This window comes from Anabas testudineus, chromosome 7, assembly GCF_900324465.2.
Source record: "Anabas testudineus chromosome 7, fAnaTes1.2, whole genome shotgun sequence".
In the NCBI taxonomy this organism is placed as follows: domain Eukaryota; kingdom Metazoa; phylum Chordata; class Actinopteri; order Anabantiformes; family Anabantidae; genus Anabas; species Anabas testudineus.
In genome coordinates, this window is record NC_046616.1 from 8,594,103 (window position 1) to 8,620,267 (window position 26,165).

Sequence of the window (26,165 nt, forward strand, 5' to 3'; positions counted from 1 at the left end):
ATGAAAAAAAGTTTTAAAGACATCCATCATCGTGAGTAAGACTTGAGTCTGCAGTGTGCACACCTTGTGCATTGTGGACAATGGCCAAGCAGGTGTAGGTGATTCAACGTCTACTTAAAATATGTCTTCAAATTCATTCAAGCTCAAATTATTCAAAATAAATGACAATAACAATAAAAACTAAATAATTTAGCAAAACCTGAACAATTGCTAGCCACAGGTTTGCTTTCTGGGAAACTTTCCATTCATGATTCTGAGCCAAATGGCCCTGTACCAGTGACCAGCGAGAGCGCTGTAGCCTCCCTGGCTCCTTCATTCATTCAGTGTCTTTCAGAACAACCAGGCTCTCTGCCTCCGATCATCTCCTTTTCTCTTTGTTTTTTTAGTTTAAATCCTATAAAGTTTGGCACTTTTGGCTCACAGGTGCTCTTTTTTTATTTTACTTTTGTAACTATCACTCTACTTAATTCAAGACTTTTTCTAAGATGCATTACATAGTAGATAAAGACTGCTGTAAATTCTTTTCTAAACCTTCATATGACCAAGATTTTTACTTTTCTGTACATGTTTCAGGTTGGTTTCAAGCCAACTTTCACTTTTATTCTGTCCGTCTTTCAAAATAAATAACATTTATGGGTCACTAAACTCCTAATATAACACAACACTATTATCGTGTACTAGTCTTTTAATTTGAACTGAATTCTCTTCCTCCATTGGTGGTCTGTCTTTATCAATGCTGACTATTTTCCCTAGTTTTCAGGGGTACTGCTCAGCTCTCCATTCTTCAGGGCAAAAGCAACTTGCTCCTATGCCTCAAACCTTATCATTATTGTTATTATATATTATATACAGTGCGATTCCAAGAAAGCACAATGAGTTGGTGAATTAAAACTGTAGTTCCATTGCATGTATTTAGTGGTATCAAAATAACATAGGTTGATATGAATATTATGATTTAACTCTTTATTGTGAGGTTAGATGGACACAGTGGCCTCTGCTCTCATTCTCTCCCTCTCTTTGTTTTGTACATGCTAGCTCACCCTCTCCATCCATACTACTGCTTCCCTCCTCTCTTCCCCACCATTTCTCTCGTCTTTCTTAGTTCAATTAAGTATTTAAAGTATTTTTATGCGAGCAATTAGACAAATTAGACAATTACACACTGACCAGCTGTATGAAGGGTTGGACATTCGCACTTTCTAAACCTTTCACCTTCCCTTTGCCCCATTTTCTCCCCCTGCCTGACAGAATGGTGCAAAAGCCACCAGTAACCTGCTGCTTCAGTCAGTTTGCCCTACAAAGCGCTGATGCCCTCCCTCCTCCTCACCCTCCCTGCCTCATTCTTGCTCTTCATCCATCCATCCCTCCCTCCTTTCATTTTTCTGTCGCAGGGAGGCTTAGACTTGTTGGTCACAGGCCAGGGAAACTCTTTTTCTCCCTGCAGGCAAACAATTGGCTCTTTTCTTTCGGTCACCTATCGCCCTGCTCATTTTCTTCTCCATCCCTCCCTCCCTACACCGCCCTCTATTTTCAGTGGGACTGTATGCAAAAGCAAGCAAGCTGCAGGGGTTAGTGTAATGTTCCTCCATTCTGTTTTTTTATGTCGTAACCTCGTGCTTTCCCTCCTACTTTCCCTCCCTATCACCTAAACCATTCTGTTTATTCACCTTTTCTCTTTCGTACATCTGTAACATCTCATATTTCTTCGCCACACTTTCCGCTCTTACAGTATGTTTCATTATTTCTGTACTTTGCCCTTTTTGTATCTGCCATCTCACATCGCCACCCTCTTGATACCTTCTCTTCGCTCAACAGTAATTCCTCCTTTCATATTTCAATAATAATAGCTTTATTCTTCCTAGTTTCCTCATCCCCTTGTCTCCTCTTGTATTGCCATCTGCTATGTCCTTTATATTAAAGCCCCCTCTCTCGCTTTTTCTTCTCCTCCTCTTTAACCTGTAATAGTGGAGCTACAGGTTGAACTACTGATATTAATTCATTCATTATTGCATGCTGAACTGTAGGATTACACTCTAACCTTAGTCTGAAAAGCCTGTCTCCCCCAGGAGGCGGGTTGCTTTGTCTGCCCGTCTCTATTTAGGCTGTTTTTTGACAGGACAGCTTGCCCCCACCTCAAAGAATCTCTCTCTCTGTCTTTATTTTTAATCCAGTCCCTCTTGGCATGCTGCTGCTGTGTCTATTGAAGCTGAACTGAATGCAAGTGTCAGCAGGCCCAGTGGCTTTTTTATTAAGATGCATTATGGAGCATGCAAGGAGTTTGTGTATTTGAGAGTATGTATGTGTGTGTGTTTGCAGATCTAAGTGCTGAGACGCAGGAGTTTGGAGATGACTATACATATAAATGTGCGAGTGTGTCTGCTTAAGGTTAGGGGATCAGGTGAAGATGTGTGAGGAACAATAATGACCTCTTCAGCTCATGATGGCAGAATTACAAAACAAATAAGCACACACAGAGCCAAAGAAGACTCTGAGAAAAAAGTGAAGAGGTCATTTCTTTTAGAGCTCCCAACAGCTGTGTAAGGGCTTCACTGTTGCCCCGGTCACTCCCTGGAACTGTGACGTGAATTGTGTGCTTCTGTTTGTGTTCATGAGCTGCAGTTGACGAGAGCACTGACGTCCTCCTTCTTGAAAAACTGCAGCATCACAGCACAATGCAGAACCCTGAGCAAACAGTCATCTCCCTCACACACAAACACACACACAATTTATTAATATATTGAGCCTCTAAAATACTGACCGGTGTGTTTTGCTTCACACCTGAGCTTAACAGACAAGAGCTCACTTCTTACAACACAACTTTATGCCCTTCTGAAATAGTGAACTGCGGCATTGGATGGCTGGTTGTTTGTAATCCAAGGCTCGCCTGTGTGCTTTTGTTCATTGTGTGTATCTGTGTGTCTGCTTTTACATACTGCAGGGTATGTGGGAGTTTATGTTCCTGTTCAGATCTGGCCTGTTGTGTTGTGGCCTGGGAGCCGTGAGCTTATGAGAGCTCTCCTGTCTCCACGCCTCAATAGCTCTATTATTCATAAACCTCCGTGCCAACAGCCTGCATGAGTCCGTGCGAGTCTGTGTGTATGTTCACATCTTTGGGTATTTCGGTATGCATATGAATGCTTAAACGTGATGGAGTTTTCAGCAACACTTTAGTCCAAAATGTAAAACTTTATTGTAAAGCTAGATACAACAACCAATGGTGGGAGAAAGTGTGAATTTGAGGGCTTGGCAGCAGGGTGCACACTCTTGTCATCAGAGTCCAAAGACCCAAATGCACCTTGGGTCTAGCCCATATATGGCTTCAAGCTTTGGATAAGAGGTGCATTCTTGGGCCGATTTAAGAGATCATTTGAGAATCAGCTCCACTTAGCTAGCTTCAGGCCAGTGCAGCATGCTAAAGTAGCTGGTGTTGATCCAATTTTGTCTATACAAACTTCCTAAAGCAGCTAATTGGAAAGGTGCCATACAAAGGAAGGTCTAAAAACATACAGTATATTGTATATATCTCATATTACTGCAGTCACTGGCAGACGGGTCTGTAACACAGAGCAGAGAGATTCATTCCAAGAGGTGATGAGATGGTATTTTTAGAGAGAAACACGAAGTGAAGAGAGTGATGCAGGTAATTGTTCAAGGGGGAAGAAGAAGCTAATTCAAAGTGAAGTGGGAAAAGCAGACAGTCGGCTTGTTACTGAGTGCCAACTGTGAGGTGTAATATAATAAAGGAGACTGTTTCTAATGAAACACTTTATTGTTACTGCTGACTGCAAAGTCCAGAGTACTGAAAGAGAGGTGTGTGTCCCATACACACTTTCTACAGTGTAACACTCAAATGCATGTAGGCTTATAAACTAGTGACCTCATTCCTGCTCCTGCTGTGGCACAATTGTGGTTTACAGCAACACACAAACGAGACACAGCATTATTGGGGATTTTTCCGAAACAATAACAAATCTGTCCCTTTAAATTCAATTCCCAGTGCTCAAATAACTTTACAGCTTCTCTTTCACTGCTCCTTAAGTCAAGTCTCTGTACTCAGAGATTCTAGAAGCTATTGTGTAAACAAGACTTTAGAAAACAACACTGTGAAGCTTTAAATAACTTTTTTATTTGATATTCTGTAATTCAATATTTACATGGACAACTCACACCTGACATTCTGCTAAGCACTGATACACTCTTCATCCATTCATACATCCATCCACATCACTGTCGGCTCATTACTCCTCAGCGATGAAGAAATCACATCTGGTGACACTGTATTCCAGTGAACAGGGAACGAGAAAGAGTGTGAGCAGGCAGCACAGAGACAGAGGGAGGGAGTCGCCGTGAGTTGGCAGTGCCACAGACATGGAGGGATTGTGCCTGGCTTGGCATTTATATCTCACACACACACACATGCGCATAGTCTTCATCACTATGGTGTGTGTATTTTGGATACTGTCCACAAGTTTTCGGTAACGTTGCCATAATGGAGGCTGAGAGCGACACAGACAGGCAGTGGTATATTGCTAAATTGATCTCATATATATATATGTATATACTGTATGTAAATATATTGTGTGTGTTAATGTGTGCATGGAGGATATCCCTGCACACATACAGTATGTTAATAATGCCCATTTTTCAATCCTCTTCCTTTCTGTTCCTTTTTAGGACTCTGTGCCCACGTGTGACGTTTTTGTCCCGTCTTGGATGTCAGAGGTGATCTTGGTCAACCTTCAAGTGAGGAACGGTGGATCTGCCAAGAGAATCTGAAGAGCAAAGAGCACATTATAAAGACTACCCTAACTATTAAAATTTAAAAAGGAAGAGTGGAAGAGACTGAAGGTCTGCTAAAAGAAGCAAGAGGGAAAAATCTGTTTTGGGCTTGTGAGGTTGAGCTGATTCTGGATTCACACCACAAAGGACCGAGCCCATTTCAAGGGCAGGGGAACAGCAAGGATTTGCTTTCTGCTCCGACTCAGAACTCACAGAAAAGTGGAGTCTAGATACAAATCTGCCTAAGTCCAGCCGAAAACTACAATCAAGTCACTTCACAGGCTCAAAGTTTTAAAGTCGACCATCACAGAAAGGAGTTTGTTATAAGTGTGCCAAGATGATGACCATGATGATGATGATGATGGCCATGATGATCACCTGCAGCTCTCTGTTTCTGCTCGGCCTGGCCGCCACCCATGCTTCCATGACCCGCACTTCCTCTGCACCCTCCTCTTCCTCCACATCCTCTTCATCTGCTTCACCACGCATGAAGCTCTCATACAAAGGTAAGAGGGAAAGCTTTGAGGGGGGAAAGCTGAAGCCTCTAGAGAAAGTGGTTTTGTTCCTGTGGGCATACATGTGGGACTCTGCTTCATCCACTGCCCATAATAGCTATGAATGTATACTCCATCTGCACACACACTTTCTGTTTCATGTGATATTCAACCGTCCTTTTCAAAGTTAACAACCCTGTACAGTGGCCAAATGTAATTTGTGGTTGCTGTGATTCACAGCCACATTCATACACAAACAGATACACGTACACACACACACACACACAGCTTTAAACACAGTGGCACGGTTTTGGGTTTCATGACTATTGTAAGTTATAAGAAGGCTGCTCAAAGCCCAACACAACCACACAAACCAGAGATGTGTTCCATCATTGAAATTCAGCAATTACAGTTTGAATTAACTCACCAAGGACGTGAGGCCTACTGAAGGACATCTGCCCAGCTGAGATGTACAGTACAGTATACAGTATGCTGCTTTTACTTTCAACAGATATAACATGCACTTCCATGTAGCCAGCAGGTAAACGAAACAGAGAAATTATTGAGTTATGTCTTAGTGATGAACCGGTCTAGGAACATGACTTCTAATTATATTATGTCCTTAGTAATAGGCTTATAAGCAAGTGCAAATTCATGGTCATTATAATAGTTTTCCATGTGACAATTCAAGTCTCAGGGGAACTGGTATAAACTAACATAGCATTATCATGGTAAAATATGACTTATTATATACCAAACATCAGCCTGATAATGTTATATCTACCAACATACACAATTCTATACGTTAACAAGTCAGTATATTACCTTTTAATGATTGTTAATATGCTAATCAGATAATGTTACATTTAAAAACACACTAGTGTATCTAAGCTAAATATCACTAAAGATAGACTAATGCTGAAACATTTATATAGGTCTGGGTCTAACATGTCCTGAACCAGTTGCCTAAATTAGGTCATACACGGCTGAGTAGTAACACAGAACAGAACTAAAGTCCCTGATGTCATGCAGCCAGCTGCTGGGTGGCGTCAGAGTCTTAATGAAAGTTGTAAATTGACATTAGAACAATAGCAGACTAATAAAGTCATTTTAATGTCTAAAAAGGAGAGCCCTAGTCTTTTTTTAGCTCATGCCAGCACGGGAGGATGCAGTGCCTTTATTTCTTCAGCTTCATAAGCCAAGAACACAGATTTATTTTTTCAATGACTTGGATTGGGTAGTATAGCTTAAGTTTACAAACACAAGCTGAATTTTCCTGGCCACTGTTCCCCCAGAATTTGTTCTTGCTCGTTTGGAAACACCAAGAAGACTCACTTTTTCCACTGAAACCAATATAGTGTCATTACTGTCAGAGAATTAACTGGACTTAGGACACAGCTCAGAAATGTTATTTAAATACTAAAATTAAAAGGTTTCTTCTTCAACCACATGACTTGTTGCCATCCAGTGGGTAACTAATCAATTTGAAGAAAGAGACCATAAATTTGGATCTAAAGATAATTACTTGAGGCCGTCTTGACATTGATTCTTTGATTAGAGTGTCTTTCCAGGGTCACTTGTTTACTGCCAGTTATGTTAATATTTATACTTTACACATATGGTCATAAGTAAAGTACAAATGTTGATAGAACAATGTGATCTTAGTTTGAATTCAAGAGGAGGAGTACATAGTTATTTGTCTCAACAACATAACATAGTGCATTAACAACACTGGGTTGTTAACTTGTAATTATAACAGCTTAATCATGGGTCAAAAATCAAACCAGCCCTGACTGGACTCTGGACTATTAATCTGTGTTCACTTTTCCTGGGTTGTGGAAGTTGCAGTATAGCATTAAAACAGCATTATATGTAACATAAGCAGTTGTTGTGAAATTAATGGCGCCATCAAGCAGATGCCATGGGCCACCCTTTATAACCCTGTATATCTCTACAGAATTGCAGCAGTTCCATGGAGTGCGGCGCTTTGAGCTGGAGCGCTCCTGCTGCTTCAGCGCTCTGCTGTTGGATGAAGAAAGAGGCCGCCTCTTTGTTGGGGCTAAGAATTTCCTGCTGTCACTCTCATTGGACAACATTGCCAAGCAGGAACACAAGGTTGGTGAGAAAAAACATCAATCAAACATAGTATAAAAATATGGTTTGCTAATCAATGCAGACTCAGCCATTACTACTCTTACTTTTTTACAGAAGACGTCATTTCAAACCTTTACATGATCAAGAAATATATTTATCTTTAGTCTAATTAGTGGCCTTATGTGCCTCTACCATAAAATTACTTTATCACAGTCTGGGCTAATTCCAAACAAGATAAAGAAGACGGTAGCAGCAAGGGATGAAAAGTCCTTATTTACAACCTGAACCATGATGTCTGACTCCTAAGAATAATTTATTACAGTTGTTATCAAAGTCAGGCCCTGAAAGGGAAATATTCCAAACGTTGGATGCATACTAACATACTGTATCCCTTTGAAAGTCAAATTTCTGGAGTAAATGAGAGGTTTGATGTGTTACATGTGAGTGCTTTGTTGGTTGTAGGTACAGGACATGCTGAAGCTGTTTTATTCACTGGCGTAATGTTAAAGAAACATATAGGATCTGACTGTAGCCTACTATGTTTCAGATCTACTGGCCTGCCCCTGTTGACTGGAGGGAGGAATGTAACTGGGCTGGCAAGGATATCACTGTAAGTTGTACCTCATCCCATTAGTACTTTCATTTAATAAAGAGAACAGTGGTTCTTCACATGTAATGTAAAAAAAAAAAGGCAGGGTGCCATGCTGTTACTGACACACAGGCTTTTTGTTGTTTTTTGTTCATCCTTCAAAAAGTTATCTTGGATTTATGTGTTAAATAAAGGCAAAACGAGCTGAAACGCTGATCAGCATTCATATGAATGGCAGTTTGCCAACGATGCCTTAGCTGCGGCATGACGTCTGTGTGTTGCAGTGGGGCAATAGAGTTACTGACATAAGTCTTACTATAAGTTTATTCCTGCTGTTCTTCTGATAGCACTTGTCCTTCATCGTGTTCCACAATGCCCCAGCTGTTTCCACACTTTAAATTCATGTTCAGCGCATGAATGGAGAGGTTCTTCATAATAGCCATGCAAAAAGCATCTTATGAATGAAACCTTTCTAAAGTCTTTAAAAAACTGCTTTAAATCATAAACAATACTCAGTAAAGTGAGAATTTCTAACTAGACTTTATACCAGCTTCAAAGATTAAAAAAAACAATAAGGAACAGGGTCAAATTGGACACAGAATAACCTCATCATTCATTAGAAAATTATAATGCTCATCTTCATCCTCATCAGTGGATAAGTGCATAAAATATTCTGTAACGTAAAACGTGGTGATTACTATATGAACAGTAAAGCATTATATAACCATCTTTTCATTTAATCATCAGCCCACAGACATCACACACTGTATAGAGAGTTAAGTAGGAGAACTGAGAAGTTCCTCAGGGAGGAGGTAAACTGTCCACTCCTCCCCAACACAATACTACCTTTTAATCCACTGGAGTCATGGGAGTCATCATGAGACACGTTTTTAACAGATAGCATGTAATAATAGGTGAACCACTCCTACTTTTGGACCTGCCCTGTGGTGAGATCATTTCCTCAAATCAGCTTGTTTTAACCCTATTTGAGTGAAATAAGCTCACTGTGATGCTAAGACAAAGACCTTTTTGTTTTTCCACTGCACTTAAATATGTGTGTTTAATGCAACCAGTCACTCTATACAATACACTAATGTTGTTCCCTTCTGCTACATTAACCAGGTTCCCTGACCATGTATTAGAACATGTTTTTATAAGAGATCGAGCAAGTCTTGATACATGGAAACCATTAGGGTGACAGCAATGGATTGGCATATAAGGAAAAGGGTTGTCTCTTTGATTATCTAGATCAGGTATGTTAATCAGAAGCTGTAAGGGTTTGGGGTTAGAGAGCTAGGATTGGGGGGGGTTGGGGTTAGGTGTTAGGGTTAGAGGGTTGGGAGATTAGGTTTAGGAATAGGAATCGGGTTAGGGTTATGTGTCAGGGGGTTGGGGTAAGGGTTAGAGTTAAGGGGGATAGAAACAGGGAATAGGGTGTTAGGGTTAGGATAATAACATTAATTATTACTGCTCATTGTCAATTAAAGAAACTCAAGAACAAAGTCGAACCAAACTAATAAAATGACCGGCACCAAGGTCGCCCTTGGTGGCTGGGCGGGCCCATGGCTGATGGGGTGGGATGCAAACCCGCAGCCTTCTGCATCCCAACCCAATGCTCGTTCGCTAAGCCAGCAGGCCCCCACAAGCTGCAAGGAATATCATACATCATTTGCAAAAATATTTGACCTAAATCGCATATGAACAGATGTATGAATTAAATTCAATTGAAAACTGAATTATCAAGGTGAAAGCTGCTATAAACAGACTAAAATAATGGATGTGGTTTTACATAAAAGACATTTAATTATAAAGTCATAAATATTTTATAATCAACACGGTGTTTTCTGTACATCTGTAAACGCGGTAAATAATTGTGCCGGGAGGGACCTGATGGACAACATTCATGGCTTGTAGTGGTGATAGAACACTGAACTCATGACCTACCTTAATAAATTTAGAGAGGTTTCTGCAAACATGGCCACCCTGCTACTGTTGGTCTTTGATTTGGCTGCCAAAAAAATTGAAATCAAGATTTTCTATTTTGATCTACCGAACATTTCGTTTCCAAGATATACACTGCATGTGGTGATTATGGGTCTAAATGTGATGTGGATGGAGTCTGGGCAGAATAGGCTTGACTTCACTCACTGTCATGTAGAAGCTACTATGACCCTATAGACCACCCAAGATTACATAAGATGCAACTCCACCAAGCTACCTAACCTGGCTAACACCACATATCTGTGTATATACATATATTGGTATCAGCAGCATGTGCAGACATGCCACAAATTTGTCTCTGTATGTTGTATTTATATTCACATTTGACAGTGTGTGTATACATATATCATGTACTTATAAGAACCAAGTGTATGCCTGTGTCCACTGTGTGTGTGTGTGCCTGTGTGTGTGTGCAAAACAAACCCTTAATCAGTATGATTACACAGCTGTAGCAGACAGACAACGAGCTCTATTCATACAAGACTCCAGGCTCCAGTTTCACCTGACCAGGAGTCTGTCTGAGTGTGTGTGCGAGCTCAGGTTTCTGTGTGTCCGTCCTGTTTGTGTGTGTTTGAAAGCAAGAGTAACAGTGAAGTCGGGGAGTGGTGGAGAGAATTAGTAAAATTGCTCCCCAGGAATATAGGAAGAAGAGATAAGAAAGAAAAAAAAAAAAGGTTTGGGAAAATCGTCAGGACAAATGTTACATTGAGAGGATTTTCCTCTGGTCAGTTATTATTGGTGCTTTTCTTGCCTTTGAAATGTTATTTTTATTCTTTGTTAAACACTCGCTCCTCTCTTACTCCTTCTGACTTTTATTATCTGGGCAAACACTCACCCGCACACTGAGAACTGAGCTGACCTCACACTGTTGACCCTAATTACAGAGAAGTGTGTTTCTCTGTAGGAAGAGGCCAACATCTCTCTCCCCCTCCGGATTGCTCTTCTCATACTGCTTCTTTTTCCTCAGTCCTCCTCTCTTTCTGCACTCTCTCACTGTCTGATATTGTTTTTGGAACCATAAGTTACTCTTGTTGTCAACTTATTCATGCCTCTCCATGAAATAACCTTGTCTTTTTGATGTTGGCTATAATATCGTATACCACAATAGCTCTTTAACCTTCAGTCCAGTATACTGTTTTTGCACATAGAAATTATGTAAAGCAAAAAACTTGAAACACTTGACACAAAACAAACATCCAAAATCACAGCTGGATATACTTTGAGGCAGAATTGTCCAGTTTCTATGATCTCATCCACTGTATTTAGTTTTATAATTGATTTAATGTTTTTTATATCACATGAGCTATAAGGTATAATTTTTTAATTATAGCAAAAGCTTGCTGGGTTGTCTGATATACAGTATAAAGTGTCATTTTATGATGATTCTTTTAGTCATTGGTGTACTTATTTTAGGTACAGTATATTAAACTAATTTACTGCACTGCTAGCTACAGAAGACATAGTATAATGGTAGCTCAAAGGAAACGATGGGCATGAAGAGTTGCCCACATAAAGACAAGTCTTAAACACTTCATAACTCTCCCTCTCTCATACACACACACATACCACAGGAAAGCCACCTCGATGCATACAGACACACTAACACAGTGAGACTGTGGCAGTAAACAGTTGGCAGATGTGCAGCTGACTCAGCACGCCGAGCTGTCGCTGTGCAGCTGGAGCCACGAGCCCACAGCACCCACACTGTCATTTTCTTGTTAGCCATCACCCAACAGGGATCATCAATGAAAAATATTCTCTTCATATTACTGAATCAAAAAGTGCATTTTTAAAACCACTTCTAACTAAGCTTTGTTGGAACTACTGATCATGAACCAAAGTATTGGTTAAATTAAAATGTCGACCTGATGATTGCACAAACTGATTTAAAGGACTCTCCAAGTTATTACAACACATTCTGAGGGAGATATATTTATAAGCCATGTCTCTCCTAACCAAAAAAATGTAAACCCATTGCCTTTGCTGCAGGGACCATGAGTATCTGAACAACATAACGAGTATTATTTAATAGGTAATGATTGTAAATTAAGATGTTTCAGTCAAAAGCTGTGGAATGACCAAAACAGCCAATGAAAATCTCCATGCCGACAGGGCTGCTTAGTTCAGTTTCTTTGTTTGGGCAGTGATTACTGGATTTATAAAGACTTCAAGTGCCTCTGAACACAGACATAACCCTTAACTACTGAGCAAAGCTGTTCAACGTGAACCAGGATGCTCCTGGAAATCACCAAGTAAAATTACTCAACTTTGTAGTTGTTGTTTAGATTAGCGTTGATCATGTCTACTGTGCAACGCCCTTCTGTATATTCAGGTAAAAGGTTTAATCAGTGTCAAAGAGGAATAAAAAAAAACTAGCTCAATTTCTATCCATTACAATAAGATGTGAAAGAAAATACAAGAGAGGAAAATAGTTTTTTATATTATAAACTGAAGCTTATAATAAATAATCAATTACACACAGCTGGAATATTTTACTCTAATGAAAAATAGCCATGATTAGATGATTTACAACATAGTTGTGGTGAACAATGTCATCAATCTTTTTGCTTACGGGATCACAAGTAATCTCACATTAAATTTAATCTCTGTTTGGCACTTTATTTTTATAAATGAATACATATGATTTCACATAACAAATCCTTTAAATACATAGTTTAGGTGGGACAGAGAGAGCCGGAGAGAAGTAGCAGAAGGACAGATAAAAGCTGAAATAATGAATAGGTAGGTCGGGTTAATCATCTCTCGAATAGAAGAGAGAGGGAGAGGGAGAAAAGACATCCAGCAGAACAATACAGCTTTATAAGATGCAAAGGCAAGACTCAAAGCTCAAGGCTCCAGTGAGGTCACAGCCTGAGTGCTTACTGTTTCAACTAATGAGTCAGTGATAGGTCAAAGGTTGACCAGTGAACCCTTTAACACCCACATACACACTGAGGAAATGTGACTGCTGGCATGACTCGCCTCCCTCGTTCTCCTCCTTCCTCTCTGATCTTTTTAAGGTCTTTCAAGTGGCTTTTCTCTTCCCACCTTTTCTGTCTCTGCTGCTGTCTTCTCTTTTGTCACATCAAAGAATTGACTTTGTCAAGCCACTGCTCCACTGACTCCCTCACCTTCCTGTGCCCTCTGACACACACACACACACACACACACACACACACACACACACACACACACACACACACACACACACACACACACACACACACACACACTCTCTCTAAAGGCTTTAAAATACAATGGGAGGTAGATTGAGGAGGAGGTCTAGCTTCAGGCAGACCTGAATCCTGAGGAAAAGGATTCCCGAGGAAAAAGACTGACTGGAAATTGGGATGATTATATTTTATTTTATATTTTATATCTTGACTTTATCATAAGAGCATGTTGGTTTTTGGAGGAGTGAAGCTGAGGTGTGTGTGTGTGTGTGTCTAAGTCTACATGTGTTCATTTATCGTGTGCAAAGTCAGAGGGTGTATACTTCCTTCCTTCTTGGGAAACACTGGTCTCCTGTGTTTGTAAATAGCATAATAGATTCATCAGTTGGTTGAACACCTTCACATGTGCTTGCACATACTCATACACTGAAACACATATGTGTTCATATACTCCCTCCAACTTTTAACTCTCTAGTGGGTTTCAAAGGTTGAAACGACTTTGGTTTTAACCACTAATGGGGTTCTGTGTGTTTGTGTGTGTGTGTTGGGTCTAATGAGCCACAGTTCCGCTTGTGCCACTGCTTTAACAACATAGTCTGTCACCCTTGGTTGAGGCTGTAAAGACACCTACATAAAGACTTTTGATTAAAGAAGAGCGATAGAGAGATGCAGTCACAGGGACATGTTTAAGTCAGCACTGGGAAAACTACGTCTCGATCCTCTGATGAAGCCAAAACAAGACAAATTGTGCGCAAAATTTAGATGTGATTATTAACGTATATATTAAGAAGAGCCACACTCTGAACTGTCTACATGTTATATGCATGCAGATACACAGACACAGTCTTGTCTCCCTGAGGACACTCGCTGACATAATTCATTAACTAGTCTCTTACCTAAATCTAACCATCACAACTTAGTGTCTCACTCTAAACTTTACCCTAATCCCAAAGCCTGGTCTTGACCTGACAAACGCTCTTTAAATATTGTGAGCATCAGATAAAATGTGCAAGAATGGTATTTAAACTACATTTGTCCACACAATGAAATAAAGATGTGTACACACACACACACACACACGCATGGGGTGGTTCTACAATATACTGAACCAATATGTGGCCGACAGATTCACGTGTTTATAAACCTCCAGTGAATCCCATGGGTCCTACAGTGTTTGTAACTTGATCAACAGACAGATGTTTCTAGCCGGTCCAGGGACATGTAGACGGGATGGAAAGGGGGGAGTACATTTATCAGATGTGTGAAACAGTGTGTGTGTGTTTACAGAAGTAGGTAAACACAGTAAAACCTTAATGAGATAAGTATCTTTTGAGAAATTAGGTTTTGGAATGACAACCAAAAAAATAGACCCTTATTATTAAGGCTTGGACAAACAGGTTTAACTATTAATCATAGTGTCCATGTATTCATCAGTTATTAGGGTAGATGGACAGAGGGTCATGTCTCCCAAAGCCTGGACTTTGTGGTACACACTCCTTGTTCGTGTCCAGTATTTTGTCAGTGTACATGTCTTCTCTCTCCTGAGATCCAGCTAACTGTAACTGGATCCTAATGTGGACAGATGTGTATGGGTCAATACCCTGCTGTCTCGCTAGAGGGGAACTGAGAGGGGTAACAATACTGAAAAACTGCTACTGTTGTAGCGGTGAATAGAGGAAAGAAGGTGGCAAAGTGGAAATGATTTTTGGGACATAACAGGAGAGACAGAAGCCTCTAATTAGGCTGCTGATAACAACCAGTTCAAGTGTTAGAGATTGAATAGCTTGCATATGTATTATGCCATAGATTATGTACTTCAACAAAATGAACAACAAACAAAATGTGCATGTACTGTAAACAGGCTGCTTTAGCGAGGTGATACGAGCACTCAGACTATTCACGCTTTAACTGACTTATATTTACATTTAGTCATTTGGAAGATGCTCCTCCAGCTTTTATGCCTGTCTCCTGCTAAATGTTTAAAATTCTGTTCAAAACATAAATATGGAGTCCCTTCAATGTTGCTTATTATACAGAGGAACTGTCCAGCAGGCACACACACACGCACACACACATACACACACTCAGAGGAATGTGCATGTACAGCCAGGACACAAAGACTGTCACAACAGTGTGTTAGAGGTGGGACTGGGGACTTGACTGTGTTGTCACAGGCAAACAAACAGACAGCAGCTATGTGAGGAATGTACATCAGTAAAACCAAAGAAAAAAAAAAGTGAAGAGAAAGTGTCCAAGAAGCGTTAGTGGTTCTTTGGATTTACTGTGTTTTGTTTGTTTGTTTTTGTAACTTGTTTTTCCGATTTCAAAGTGAGTTAGAGCCGAGGTCACATCAGTGTGATGTATCTTCCTGTGAATGTAAAGGGTTTAAATAATATGTAGTAGAGCTGATTTTATACAATTCAATACAACACATATCACTCATGTCAACATTTAGAGCCATTATACTTAAACTCCACCAGTTCTACACCACAAAAAGAAAAGGAATAATAAGGTTTAAGCATATCAATACCAGAACATTAGCCGAGTGTATATAATGCTCTGAAGCATCATTTGGATCATCTCTTCCTCTGTATCTGTGTGTTTCAGTCTGACTGTGTGAACTATGTGAAGATTGTGCACCACTATAATCGCACCCACCTGTACGCCTGTGGAACAGGGGCTTTCCACCCCACTTGTGCCTTTGTAGAAGTGGGACACAGGATGGAGGTAAGAAATAAACAAATGACACATCCACAGTATTTCATTATATTTTCTATAGGGTATAAATAGCTAATCTTAAAAATTATTGTGTGTGAATTGTACAGACTTGAATGAGCTAAGAAATCTGCTTGGCATTAATTAGTTTTAAAAACATGGTATATGAACAGATGAATGTTGACATCTAATCACTTACTCATGCTCAGAAGCCTAACATAATAAAACTGACTAAAAATGTTGATCTTCTCCTCATCCTCTCTTCATCAGGACCATGTGTTCAGGATCGACCCGTCTAAGGTGGAGGATGGCAAAGGGAAGAGTCCGTATGATCCTCGCCACAATGCTGCCTCTGTGCTCATTGGTAACTAAACCTGAGAACATCAGTATAAGCTAATAATCCATTGGCTTGTTTAAAGAAAAGAAATCTTGTGACTGATTCAGTGTAGCCCATCCCAAAACATAGTTAATGCTGTGCATCCATGAATTCTCCCTAGGTGAAGAGCTATATGCAGGTGTGGCAACAGATTTAATGGGACGGGACTTCACCATCTTCAGAAGTCTCGGTAAACGCCCCTCCATTCGCACTGAACAGCACGACTCACGCTGGCTCAATGGTATGTGTTACTATATTTATGTGTCTGAATAGGCTTGAACTGTTTTTCACTTAATTTCAATGTACCAAAGAAAATACCGGCATAATTACAATTGTGCATCTATGTTTATTTCCACCAGAACCAAAGTTTGTAGGTTCTTTTTGGGTCCCAGAGAGTGAAAACCCCGATGATGACAAGGTATTTTTTTTCTTCCGTGAGACGGCCGTTGAAGCCCAGGGGCTTGGGAAGTCCACCTACTCCCGCATTGGACAACTCTGCAGGGTACGACATTAAACATTTAGTTTTTTGCCTTAAGGCTGTTTAAACTGCCAAATGCAGATAGTGTTACAAAAATGAAATAATTCTGTTAAAAAAACTTAATTTGGTCGTCAATGGCTGGTGCCCAAACTGCTTTTGCTATCTTCCTTCACATTATTATGTAACAGACGTAAACTTAATCCTCTTAAATGACTCGACTGTTTTGTCTTAAATCAGAATGACATGGGTGGCCAGAGGAGTCTGGTGAACAAATGGACCACATTCCTCAAAACCCGTCTGATCTGCTCGGTACCAGGAGCTGATGGCAGTGACACATACTTTGATGAGCTACGTAAGTTCACTGTGTACAGTCACTAGGACAGATACTGGTGTATATTAAGTCAATTATGACTAAAACTGTCAGGTAAAACCATGACATAATTCACGCTACTGTATGTTTAAAGAGTTCTGCAGAAAACTCAAGCTGGATGCATCACTTTCGACCTCACTATGGCAACTTCAACTTTATCATCCCCAATATCAAGATTGCAAAAAATGCCCTTTGAAACTACTCTGCAGCATCATACTGTGAAGTAATAAGATTCTTCTGAAAATAGAAAAAGCAAAACAAAGAGTTGAAATTTGGGCTGATTTTCCAACTTTGCTTTGTTCACGGAAACACATTTTGTGGTGCAAAGAGGGAGAAAGTCAAGGAAAGCATAATAAATTAAACAGGATTTTTGACCTCAATTGTAGATTATCATTTAGCCACACATTCCTTCAGATTTGGAGAAAGCATGAGTGAGAGATTAATCGGTAATAGATTTTGGCCTGATCCAAAGCCAGAGCTCTTGCTGTGGGTTCAAAGTAAGTTGCAGGCTTGTCTCTGGTGAGTCTTCATATGACAAAAAAACAATGTGTTTTCATTAGATAGTATCCAGAAGGGAGGCTAAACCTGAAGCATAAATTGTGGGCAGAAGAAATACTGTATAATAAACACATAATTTCACTATAAACTCAAGCATTGCTCCACAAATGTCTTACTCAAATAATAAAGATTCACATGTAAGAGATGTGGAACAATCTGGATATTTTGTACAATATATACCATACATATTAACATATGCTGTGTAAACATATGTTTCTTCTTCAAACAGCTCTCTAAACAGCTAAGTTACATCCAATCTTACTTTAATATCTGTAGACAGGATTTGCCACATTCGTAGTTCATCATTATACATCATATATTATATATTCATCATACATTCGTAGTTTTATCACAGAAGTACAGTGCATCTTGAGGATTTATTGAATATTATTTTTTGATTCCTACAAACACTAGGATGCAAAGTGTACAAAATGCAGTTCAGTGCATTTGTCTGCTTAAACATATGCTGTAAACATAAGCATACCAGAATAACTAGCTTACCATCAGTAAGCCTCGGGTAGTATTACGTCCAAGGCCATGGAACATTTTTATTAACCAACAACATTTTATCTGGCTGAAGATAACAAAGCTGGAATAGATGAAGTATTAAAGTACACATCTAACCCCTTTCTTACTTGTCTATCCAACCAGAATTAAAATGTTAACATGTGTCTGATTGATCTCTCTGACTATATCTATCTGTGGGGTATAACATGATCTGTCTTTGTGCTTATTTTGTGACACAGTGAAAGGTGAACTAAGTGGAAAAATTAGTTCAAATTCTAACTCTATGAAGTCTAAGCTTAGCCCTTAGGTTATACCTGTCTATCAAAGTCCCTCACATGAAGAATGAGTGTCTTATCTTGACCAAGAGTTTACTGACCATACCTGAGGCCAAAACTTTTAGGAGGACCTCCCTTTAAAATATGTGTTATAGCTACACCACTAGTTACTAGTGTGAGTAGTAGACACTTGAGATTTAATTTCATGCCATGACCCTCAGTTATCAGTAAAATGTCTCTTTAATGCTGTTAGACATAGCCATAGGGCTCTGTTTATCTTTGTGTCAACCTTTGACCTGTGGACTACCACCACCTGACCTGAGTGAATGTGTGTGTCCGTCCCCAGGCGATGTGTTCCTGCTGCAGACAAGAGACAGAAAGAACCCTCTGGTCTACACTGTCTTCTCTACTTCCAGGTCAGAGTCCATTCATATTGTGTGTGTGTGTGTGTGTGTGTGTGTGTTTTGATGTATCTAACCCTACTCCCTCTGTACCCCAGCAGCAGTGTATTTAAAGGCTCAGCTGTGTGTCTCTACTCCATGAATGACATCCGGAGGGCCTTCCTGGGGCCTTTCGCTCACAAAGAGGGGCCCAACTACCAGTGGGTGCCCTTTCAGGGAAAAGTCCCCTATCCACGCCCAGGAATGGTATGTCAGTAACAGCAAAGACTCATTTATAGTGTAGTGTGAGGATTGATAGATGAAAAACTACTTAGAACTGTAAATATAAGTAAAAATCACAGTATAATACACCACACACATATGACAGCACTAATGTAATATTGTAAAATAAGCATTTCATACATTTCAAATACTTGCAGTTCTCACTACTGGCCTCCAATTAAAATTTCACTCCAAAAGTGCTCTACAATTGTCCCAATCAATATGTTCTTATTAGGGTTCTTATATTTTTGCTAAGCTCACAAATGTAGCGTCAGCAGGATTTGTTATGCAGAGCTTCAGCTGTTACTGCCACTGCAGAACAATCCCCATTGTATGACTGCAGAATAGCAATTGTGCTTAGTCTATAGTAAACCCTCACTCACACCAACATTACCTCACTGGGTTGTAAAATTACTGGAGCAAATCACATTAAAAGAAAACAATCGTGTGTACAAGTAACTTACAAAAAACTGCATGGTAAGCACTTTCAGTGTTAAAATTCATAAACCAAATCAAAAGCTTTATGACCAACAGGCAAACAGTAAGGCATCATGATCTTGTATCTACAGGAGAAATAATACATTTTGCATGATGTTACCATATATTTTAATGAACTTTTCAAATCTTAGATTTAAAGTTAAGGACTGGAATTTTCGTTTAAAAGAGAAGCTGGACTCTGACCTAGAGAAAATCTCTCATGTCTCTGAGACCTCACACCATAGTCACACCTCTCTGATCTGTGGATTTGTTTGCTTCAGGCCAACTGAAATGTAGAGTGAGACATTTTATTCCAGTGTACAGTGGCAAGAAAAAGTATGTGAACCTTTTAAAACTTTATGGCTTTCTGCATTAATTGTCAGAAAAGGTGATCTGATCTTCATCTAACAAATATACAAACAGGAAACAAAGCTGATCTTACATGCCTTTACTGATAACAACCATAATAACCTCATAGTGACAATGTAACATAACTGACAACAAAAAAAAAAGCTAACTTAAGTGAGGTGTTAGCATAAGTTAAGAAAATTAGTTTGGAGGTGTGGACTAGAGCTACTTCAACTGACAAAAACCACTCTAACCTTTTACAGAGATTCTTTTTAATGTTTAAAATTCTTCTGCACCATTTTGCATCCCAATTTAAAGAAAGCAAATTATGAACCATGATTAAATCAAAAATGCATCTGCAAAATAAATGTGCTACATCTCCACAGGTTTATTTTAAATACAGTTGTTTTTAAATCCAATTGTGCACCCATAAGCACCTTGTGAATTATATTTTACTGCCTCTCATTAGTGTCCCAGCAAGACATTCGGCAGCTTTGACTCCACCAAAGGTTTCCCAGATGATGTGATCCAGTTTGCACGTCACCACCCTCTGATGTATAACCCTGTCTACCCCATGAGCCGGCGGCCCATCTTCATCAGAACCAACATGGACTACAGCTTTACACAGATCGCTGTGGACAGAGTCAATGCTGCTGATGGGCAGTATGATGTCATGTTCATTGGCACAGGTGATGATTTGTTTTCAATGTAAAACTTTTACATTTTAAGATGTAAAAAAATGAAGTGACATTAAAATGCTCTGTATTGGTGATTTCAGACAAAGGGACAGTACTAAAGGTGATCAATGTCCCCAAGGAGAGCTGGAACAACATGGAGGAACTTCTACTGGAAGAGCTGGAGGTCTTCAAAGTAAGAAATCCTATGTAATGTGTAAAGGTTTGGCTGGATCTGAAATAAAGCTAGTTTATGCATTAGCAGCAGTAGAGGCTTTGCATGTGTGGGAATAAAACAAGCAGCAAAACTTTGCAGCATTTAAAGCACTGGAGAAAATATCCTCTTTTTGGGGTTGCATGACTGGGAGTAGCTTATAATCATAAGATCTATTTTACTGTGCATCTGTTAGACTGTAAAATAATAAATTATTTGAAATGCATTATATCATGGTAATTTGCTGTAACTCCTCTGCACTCCAGGATGCCTCATCCATCAGCAACATGCAGCTCTCCTCAAAACGAGTAAGTCTATTATACTTAACTTGGGCTGTACTGAATGTCAGTTTGATTTACTGAACATAAACTGAATTTGACACTGATCTGGGTACAAATTAAACTCTCAAACGTGTTACTCCATCCTCTGTCGCCTCACAGCAACAGCTGTATGTGAGCTCTGACACAGGCATAGTCCAAGTTCCACTTCACCGCTGCAGTGTGTATGGAAAGGCCTGTGCAGAGTGCTGCCTAGCCAGAGACCCATACTGTGCTTGGGATGGAACATCTTGTACACGCTACCTGCCAAACACCAAGAGGTCTGTGACACACTCGTTTTTGCATGACTAAAAAGCTCCTACTCTGACTGACCAGATGACCTTTCATTACTTGGAGAACCAAAAAAATAATACATACAAATGTAGATGATGATGACGAAGGGTCTCTCACTAAAAAGTTTTTAACAATGTTTTACAGGCGTTTTCGTCGCCAGGATGTGAGGAATGGAGACCCTAATACTCTTTGCTCTGGAGGTACAGTAAAATTCACTCCCCATAATAAACAATGTATGATAATGACTTCATTGCTTTTTGCTTGATGATGCATTATGAATGTATATGCATGTGTTTTTTTTTTGTGATGGCTGAACAGACATAGCAAACAGCCATACATACATTTTTCATTTGTATGTTCATGTATCAGTACCCGTTTAAGCCCTATTTTGCTCCTGCTATAATAGACACTCTTGGCATCTGACATCTTACTGTCCCTTGGCCTAAGAATCCAAAATCCTTCCCTATTTGACCTCTAGTGACCCCGGTCCTCCCAGACAACAATAGCAGCATTTTGTTGCTATCTGTCGTTATACCACATAACTGATTTAGGCTAATCACTGAAACTGCGGGACCTCCTGAGTAATATGATTACATCATTTGGCATGTAAGCCAGGTTGTGTAAAACTAATGAAGGTCAGTAATTGTCCCCAGTTAGAGCGACATCATCTCAAAGCAGTGGGGGGTCTAGACACTATTATTTTTCCCAGAAATCATTCTGTTCTTTCAAATTGTCTTACATCAGTAGGTTTTTCTCTTTTAAGTTTTAAATGGTGTACCAATGTGAGTATACTTGTACCCACTAAGGCTGAGATTTTGGTTAGACTCATGCCTCTACAATGAGTGATGAGGTTTTGTAATTCCCTCATTACTGCTGTCAAAAAGTAGGAGTTGTTGTCTTGTTGTTGTTTGATATTTCACATCAAACAGGCTGACCAAACCCACACCCTGATTCCAATGAACATTCTCATTAGTAACCACAAAGAAAGCTGACATTAATCTCTGTTGAGCCAACAAATAACACAGATTACATATTTTTCCTGTGATGCCAATGTGTGTATGAATTTCCAGACAAGACTGAAAAGCACCTTTATTTAGTTTGGTGTCTCAGAAAAACAGTTTAATTTGTTTTGGTCCCTTATGTTTTCTGTTTCTTTCTTGGTCTGTCCCCTGTCTCCTTGTTTTTCTGGTCTTTGAGACATTTCTGTGTTGTTCTGTTCTGTCCTGCTCTATTACCTTTTTATTGCCTTTTCCATTGTTAGCTGGTCTTGTGTGCATGTTCTGTTAAAGTTAAAGCACAGTCATAATATCTTTGTCTCTGCTGCCCCCTGCAGACCATCATAAGCACCGTGTGGCAGAGAGGAAGCTGTATGGAGTGGAGGGAAGCAGCACGTTTCTGGAATGTATTCCCAAATCGCTTCAGGCTAAAGTCACATGGACTTTCCAGAAACAACCACAGAACTCACGAGAAGAGGTGAGAGGGATGTGAGAATGAAAAGGTTGAAACAAAAACATCTGAAAGAAAGTTTACACAAAGGGTTTACAGACACATGCATATCATCAGGTTGAGAGGCTATTCTTTAGCAACATACATTTATTATGTAAACTTATTGTGGTACCGATTAAAAAATATCAAAAAGGAACAGCAATAATAACAATAACAGCAATATGCACATTGTATTTAACCCACTCCGTTTTTCCAGGTGCATCTGGATGACCGCATCCTCCAGACAGACAGAGGCCTTCTGATACGTCGTGTCCTGAAGAGGGACGTAGGCACCTACCAGTGCCACGCCATGGAACATGGCTTCACACAAATCTTACTAGGAATTACTTTGGAAGTTGTATCCTCAACATCCTCTTCAGTTTCCAATCTACCCTCTGATGCCCCTTTCCGATTAGACCCTCGCAGCGGAGGTGGACCCCCAATGACCAATCAAAAGCTTTGGTATCGGGACTTCATGCAACTAGTGGACCACCCTAACCTGAGTGCCGTCGACCAGATTTGTGAACAAGTTTGGGCACGCAAGAACACCGGTAGTGACCAGGTAGAGAAGAGTTTCCCTGCTCCAGTGAAGGACGCTCTGCCTCTTGGCCCTGCTGTCCACCCACCTAAGAAGTGGAAGCATCTTCAGGAGATAAGGAAGGGGAGAAATCGCCGGACCCACGATGGTAAACCAAACCCTCGGGCGCCACGTAGCGCAGGAGAGTAACAGTGTCGAGGAAAAGGCGGAGGGAGACATGAATGACTGATGCAGGGAGAAAGTAGGAGAATGATAGAAAGAGACTGAGAGACCAAGAACTCCCGGAGGTGTTCACACACAGATACACCCACCGACCCCCACCCACACCCCTCCTCTACTGTGTATATTTATCTATGGATGACCCCACTATATGGTACCCCATCCCTGAGTCCTAGTCCCACTGGCCAGCTGCTGCATGTGCTGCCTTACTGCCCAAATTGATTCTGCACGATCCCTTTACACTGTTCTACTAGTATAGTTGAGTACTGAAGTAGGTACGTGGGAATAAACTCATTTTTTATCTATGGGCAATAAACTTACACTCATTTGTTATTCTTTTTGCTAGTGGGTGTATTTGAAAAATAAATTCACGCCACATGATACCAACTACATAATGAGTCACAGTACTAACCTCTGGACTACCCACTTGGAACAAAAAACAAACAACAAAAAAAAACTGTTTTCAGAATTCTCTTCATGGTTTTTGCTACCAGACAGTTTTATGCCAATGTAGAAAAATGGTGGACTTGAGTGTGCTCAATGGGAGAGAATGGAGTAACATGACAACTGGAATATACTACAACATAATGTTCTCCAACTGGGCATAACCAAGCAATTGCACAAGCATGCAAATATTTACAGATGAGTTAATCAATGTTCTGCTCTAGGTGTGCTTATTTAAATTAATTTCACATTTCACATGGTTTTATGTGCATTGCACACAGTGCACTCACAGATGAGAGAGAAATGCCAGCAGCACAGAGCAGCCTGTGGCACACATTAACGTGTTTCAGAACTGGTTATATTATGTAGTAGAGTTCTTAGCAGTGTCCTTAGGCACATTGAGGCATGTTGCAGCAAAATAAATCAGACAGTAGAATGCAGTCATGGTTGAAAAGCAGTCAGATCTGACCAGATGTGATTATATTGATTTACTGGTCTAAACCACTAGAGAATGAGGGGTGGGCGGAAAAAAACTACTGCATTTCATAATGTAAGAGGCAGAGTAGATAAACTAGCAAACTACAGTAAAAAAATCAATATCTAAAAGCAGATAATCCATGAAAAGACCAGGGTTATATCTAAACAAAGTTTTAGTTGGAAAAAGTACATATAGTTGGAATTATATATAGAATATGATTTTTTGACAAGATCCAAACCTCACTCTCAAATTCACTATTTATTGGTTCTTCACATTAAGGAGAAATCAAGAATATGTATGGCTTAGGTGGAAAGCATCAATATGATGAGGAGGAAGAGGAAAGATCATTTGGACTCAAAGTATGACAACCTATGGTTCTGGGCTACAGTACAGTACATACATATATATTAGCATGATATTTATGAGTGATACTATGAATTTTTGTATTCTAGTCCTGCTACTCCTTACTTTTTACACTTCCCTTGCATATGTTCTTTGGTATAAATAGATATGCAAATAATGAGATGACCAATCATCAAGTCCTCATTCAGCACAGAAAAGTGCACAGAAAGCCGTTCTTCTGTGTGACCCACAATGCATCTCACTGTAAAAACTTCAATCCGACTTCAAAAACTGTTTTTATCACTTCACAATAGTGTTACAGTTGTTACTGTAATTGACTATTGCTGCTTAACGATGTCATCTCTTCCTAATGGACAATTAATATAATAAGGTCTTCCTTTTCTCTGTCTTTAGTCCAGTCTCTGTATTATCTGTAAAGAAACCTTGTTTTTTCGATCGTCTGTGCTAATGTGTGTGTGTAGCTTACCCCGTAGTGTCCATTGTGTGTATGTGCTCAAATGAAGAGCCTGCCTATGGTACGATATTTAATTATATCATTGTCTATCCACATAAATGAAAGAAAGCAACTGGCCTTGTAAGATAAACATGCATTTAAGCTTTGCATCCATAAAATCTAAATGAGATTTATGATGGGTATAAAGTCTAATTTGTGCTGCTTTCAGAAACGTATCAAAAGCACAACAGCTTTAAAATATTTCCAGTAAAACTCAGACAAACATACATTTTAGTAGTAGCAGTAGTAATTTTACATCCTCATTCTGCTTAGGTGTGTTCATTTATTCACATACAGCTTGAATCAAAGCCTAAGTATTCTCAAACGCAGGTGATGATGATAAGAGAAGGCAGCACAAACTAGGTCTATGAGTGGATTGTAGATGTATGAAATCATTGTTGTTATTTATATACCTTCTTTATAGAGATGTAAATAACTCTTTAAACTGAACTGACTGACACCTCTAAAAGGGACACTACATTTTGACACTACAACCAGACACAAATTTTCCCTGCAGATATTAGACAAATAATAAACAATTTAACTGTGGGAACGTGTTGACCAGTAGCTGATGAGTTTAAAATACTAATTCCCTAAACGGATTAAACATTAGTTGTGTACTTGTTTTCCTTTGATGAGAGTACTTACATTGGTAGTGATGTCAAACTTACCCGAGTCTCCCTTTTAAGCCAGCTGTTTTGTGCTCTTTTGAAATTGCATGACCAATGTTAGTGGCTAACGCCTTTGACA

At 39.6% G+C, this 26,165-nt stretch overlaps 1 protein-coding gene across 2 annotated transcripts in view; it reads left to right on the forward strand.

Annotated features, from left to right (window-relative positions):
* The window catches only part of sema3b (sema domain, immunoglobulin domain (Ig), short basic domain, secreted, (semaphorin) 3B), a 56,270-nt gene extending 32,177 nt beyond the window's left edge, over positions 1 to 24,093 (forward strand). For both annotated transcript variants that reach the window (XM_026368557.1, XM_026368558.1), the window contains exons 2-18: positions 4,675 to 5,285; positions 7,231 to 7,388; positions 7,915 to 7,977; positions 15,738 to 15,857; positions 16,116 to 16,209; positions 16,343 to 16,462; positions 16,581 to 16,723; positions 16,937 to 17,051; positions 18,756 to 18,825; positions 18,912 to 19,056; positions 20,366 to 20,585; positions 20,675 to 20,766; positions 21,051 to 21,092; positions 21,225 to 21,382; positions 21,540 to 21,595; positions 22,729 to 22,868; positions 23,098 to 24,093. In XM_026368557.1, the coding sequence (XP_026224342.1) occupies positions 5,117 to 5,285; positions 7,231 to 7,388; positions 7,915 to 7,977; positions 15,738 to 15,857; positions 16,116 to 16,209; positions 16,343 to 16,462; positions 16,581 to 16,723; positions 16,937 to 17,051; positions 18,756 to 18,825; positions 18,912 to 19,056; positions 20,366 to 20,585; positions 20,675 to 20,766; positions 21,051 to 21,092; positions 21,225 to 21,382; positions 21,540 to 21,595; positions 22,729 to 22,868; positions 23,098 to 23,607 (2,415 nt within the window). In that variant the 5' untranslated portion in view covers positions 4,675 to 5,116 and the 3' untranslated portion in view covers positions 23,608 to 24,093. The remainder of the gene's footprint in view (positions 1 to 4,674; positions 5,286 to 7,230; positions 7,389 to 7,914; positions 7,978 to 15,737; positions 15,858 to 16,115; positions 16,210 to 16,342; positions 16,463 to 16,580; positions 16,724 to 16,936; positions 17,052 to 18,755; positions 18,826 to 18,911; positions 19,057 to 20,365; positions 20,586 to 20,674; positions 20,767 to 21,050; positions 21,093 to 21,224; positions 21,383 to 21,539; positions 21,596 to 22,728; positions 22,869 to 23,097) is intronic.
* The last annotated feature ends 2,072 nt before the right edge of the window (positions 24,094 to 26,165 follow it).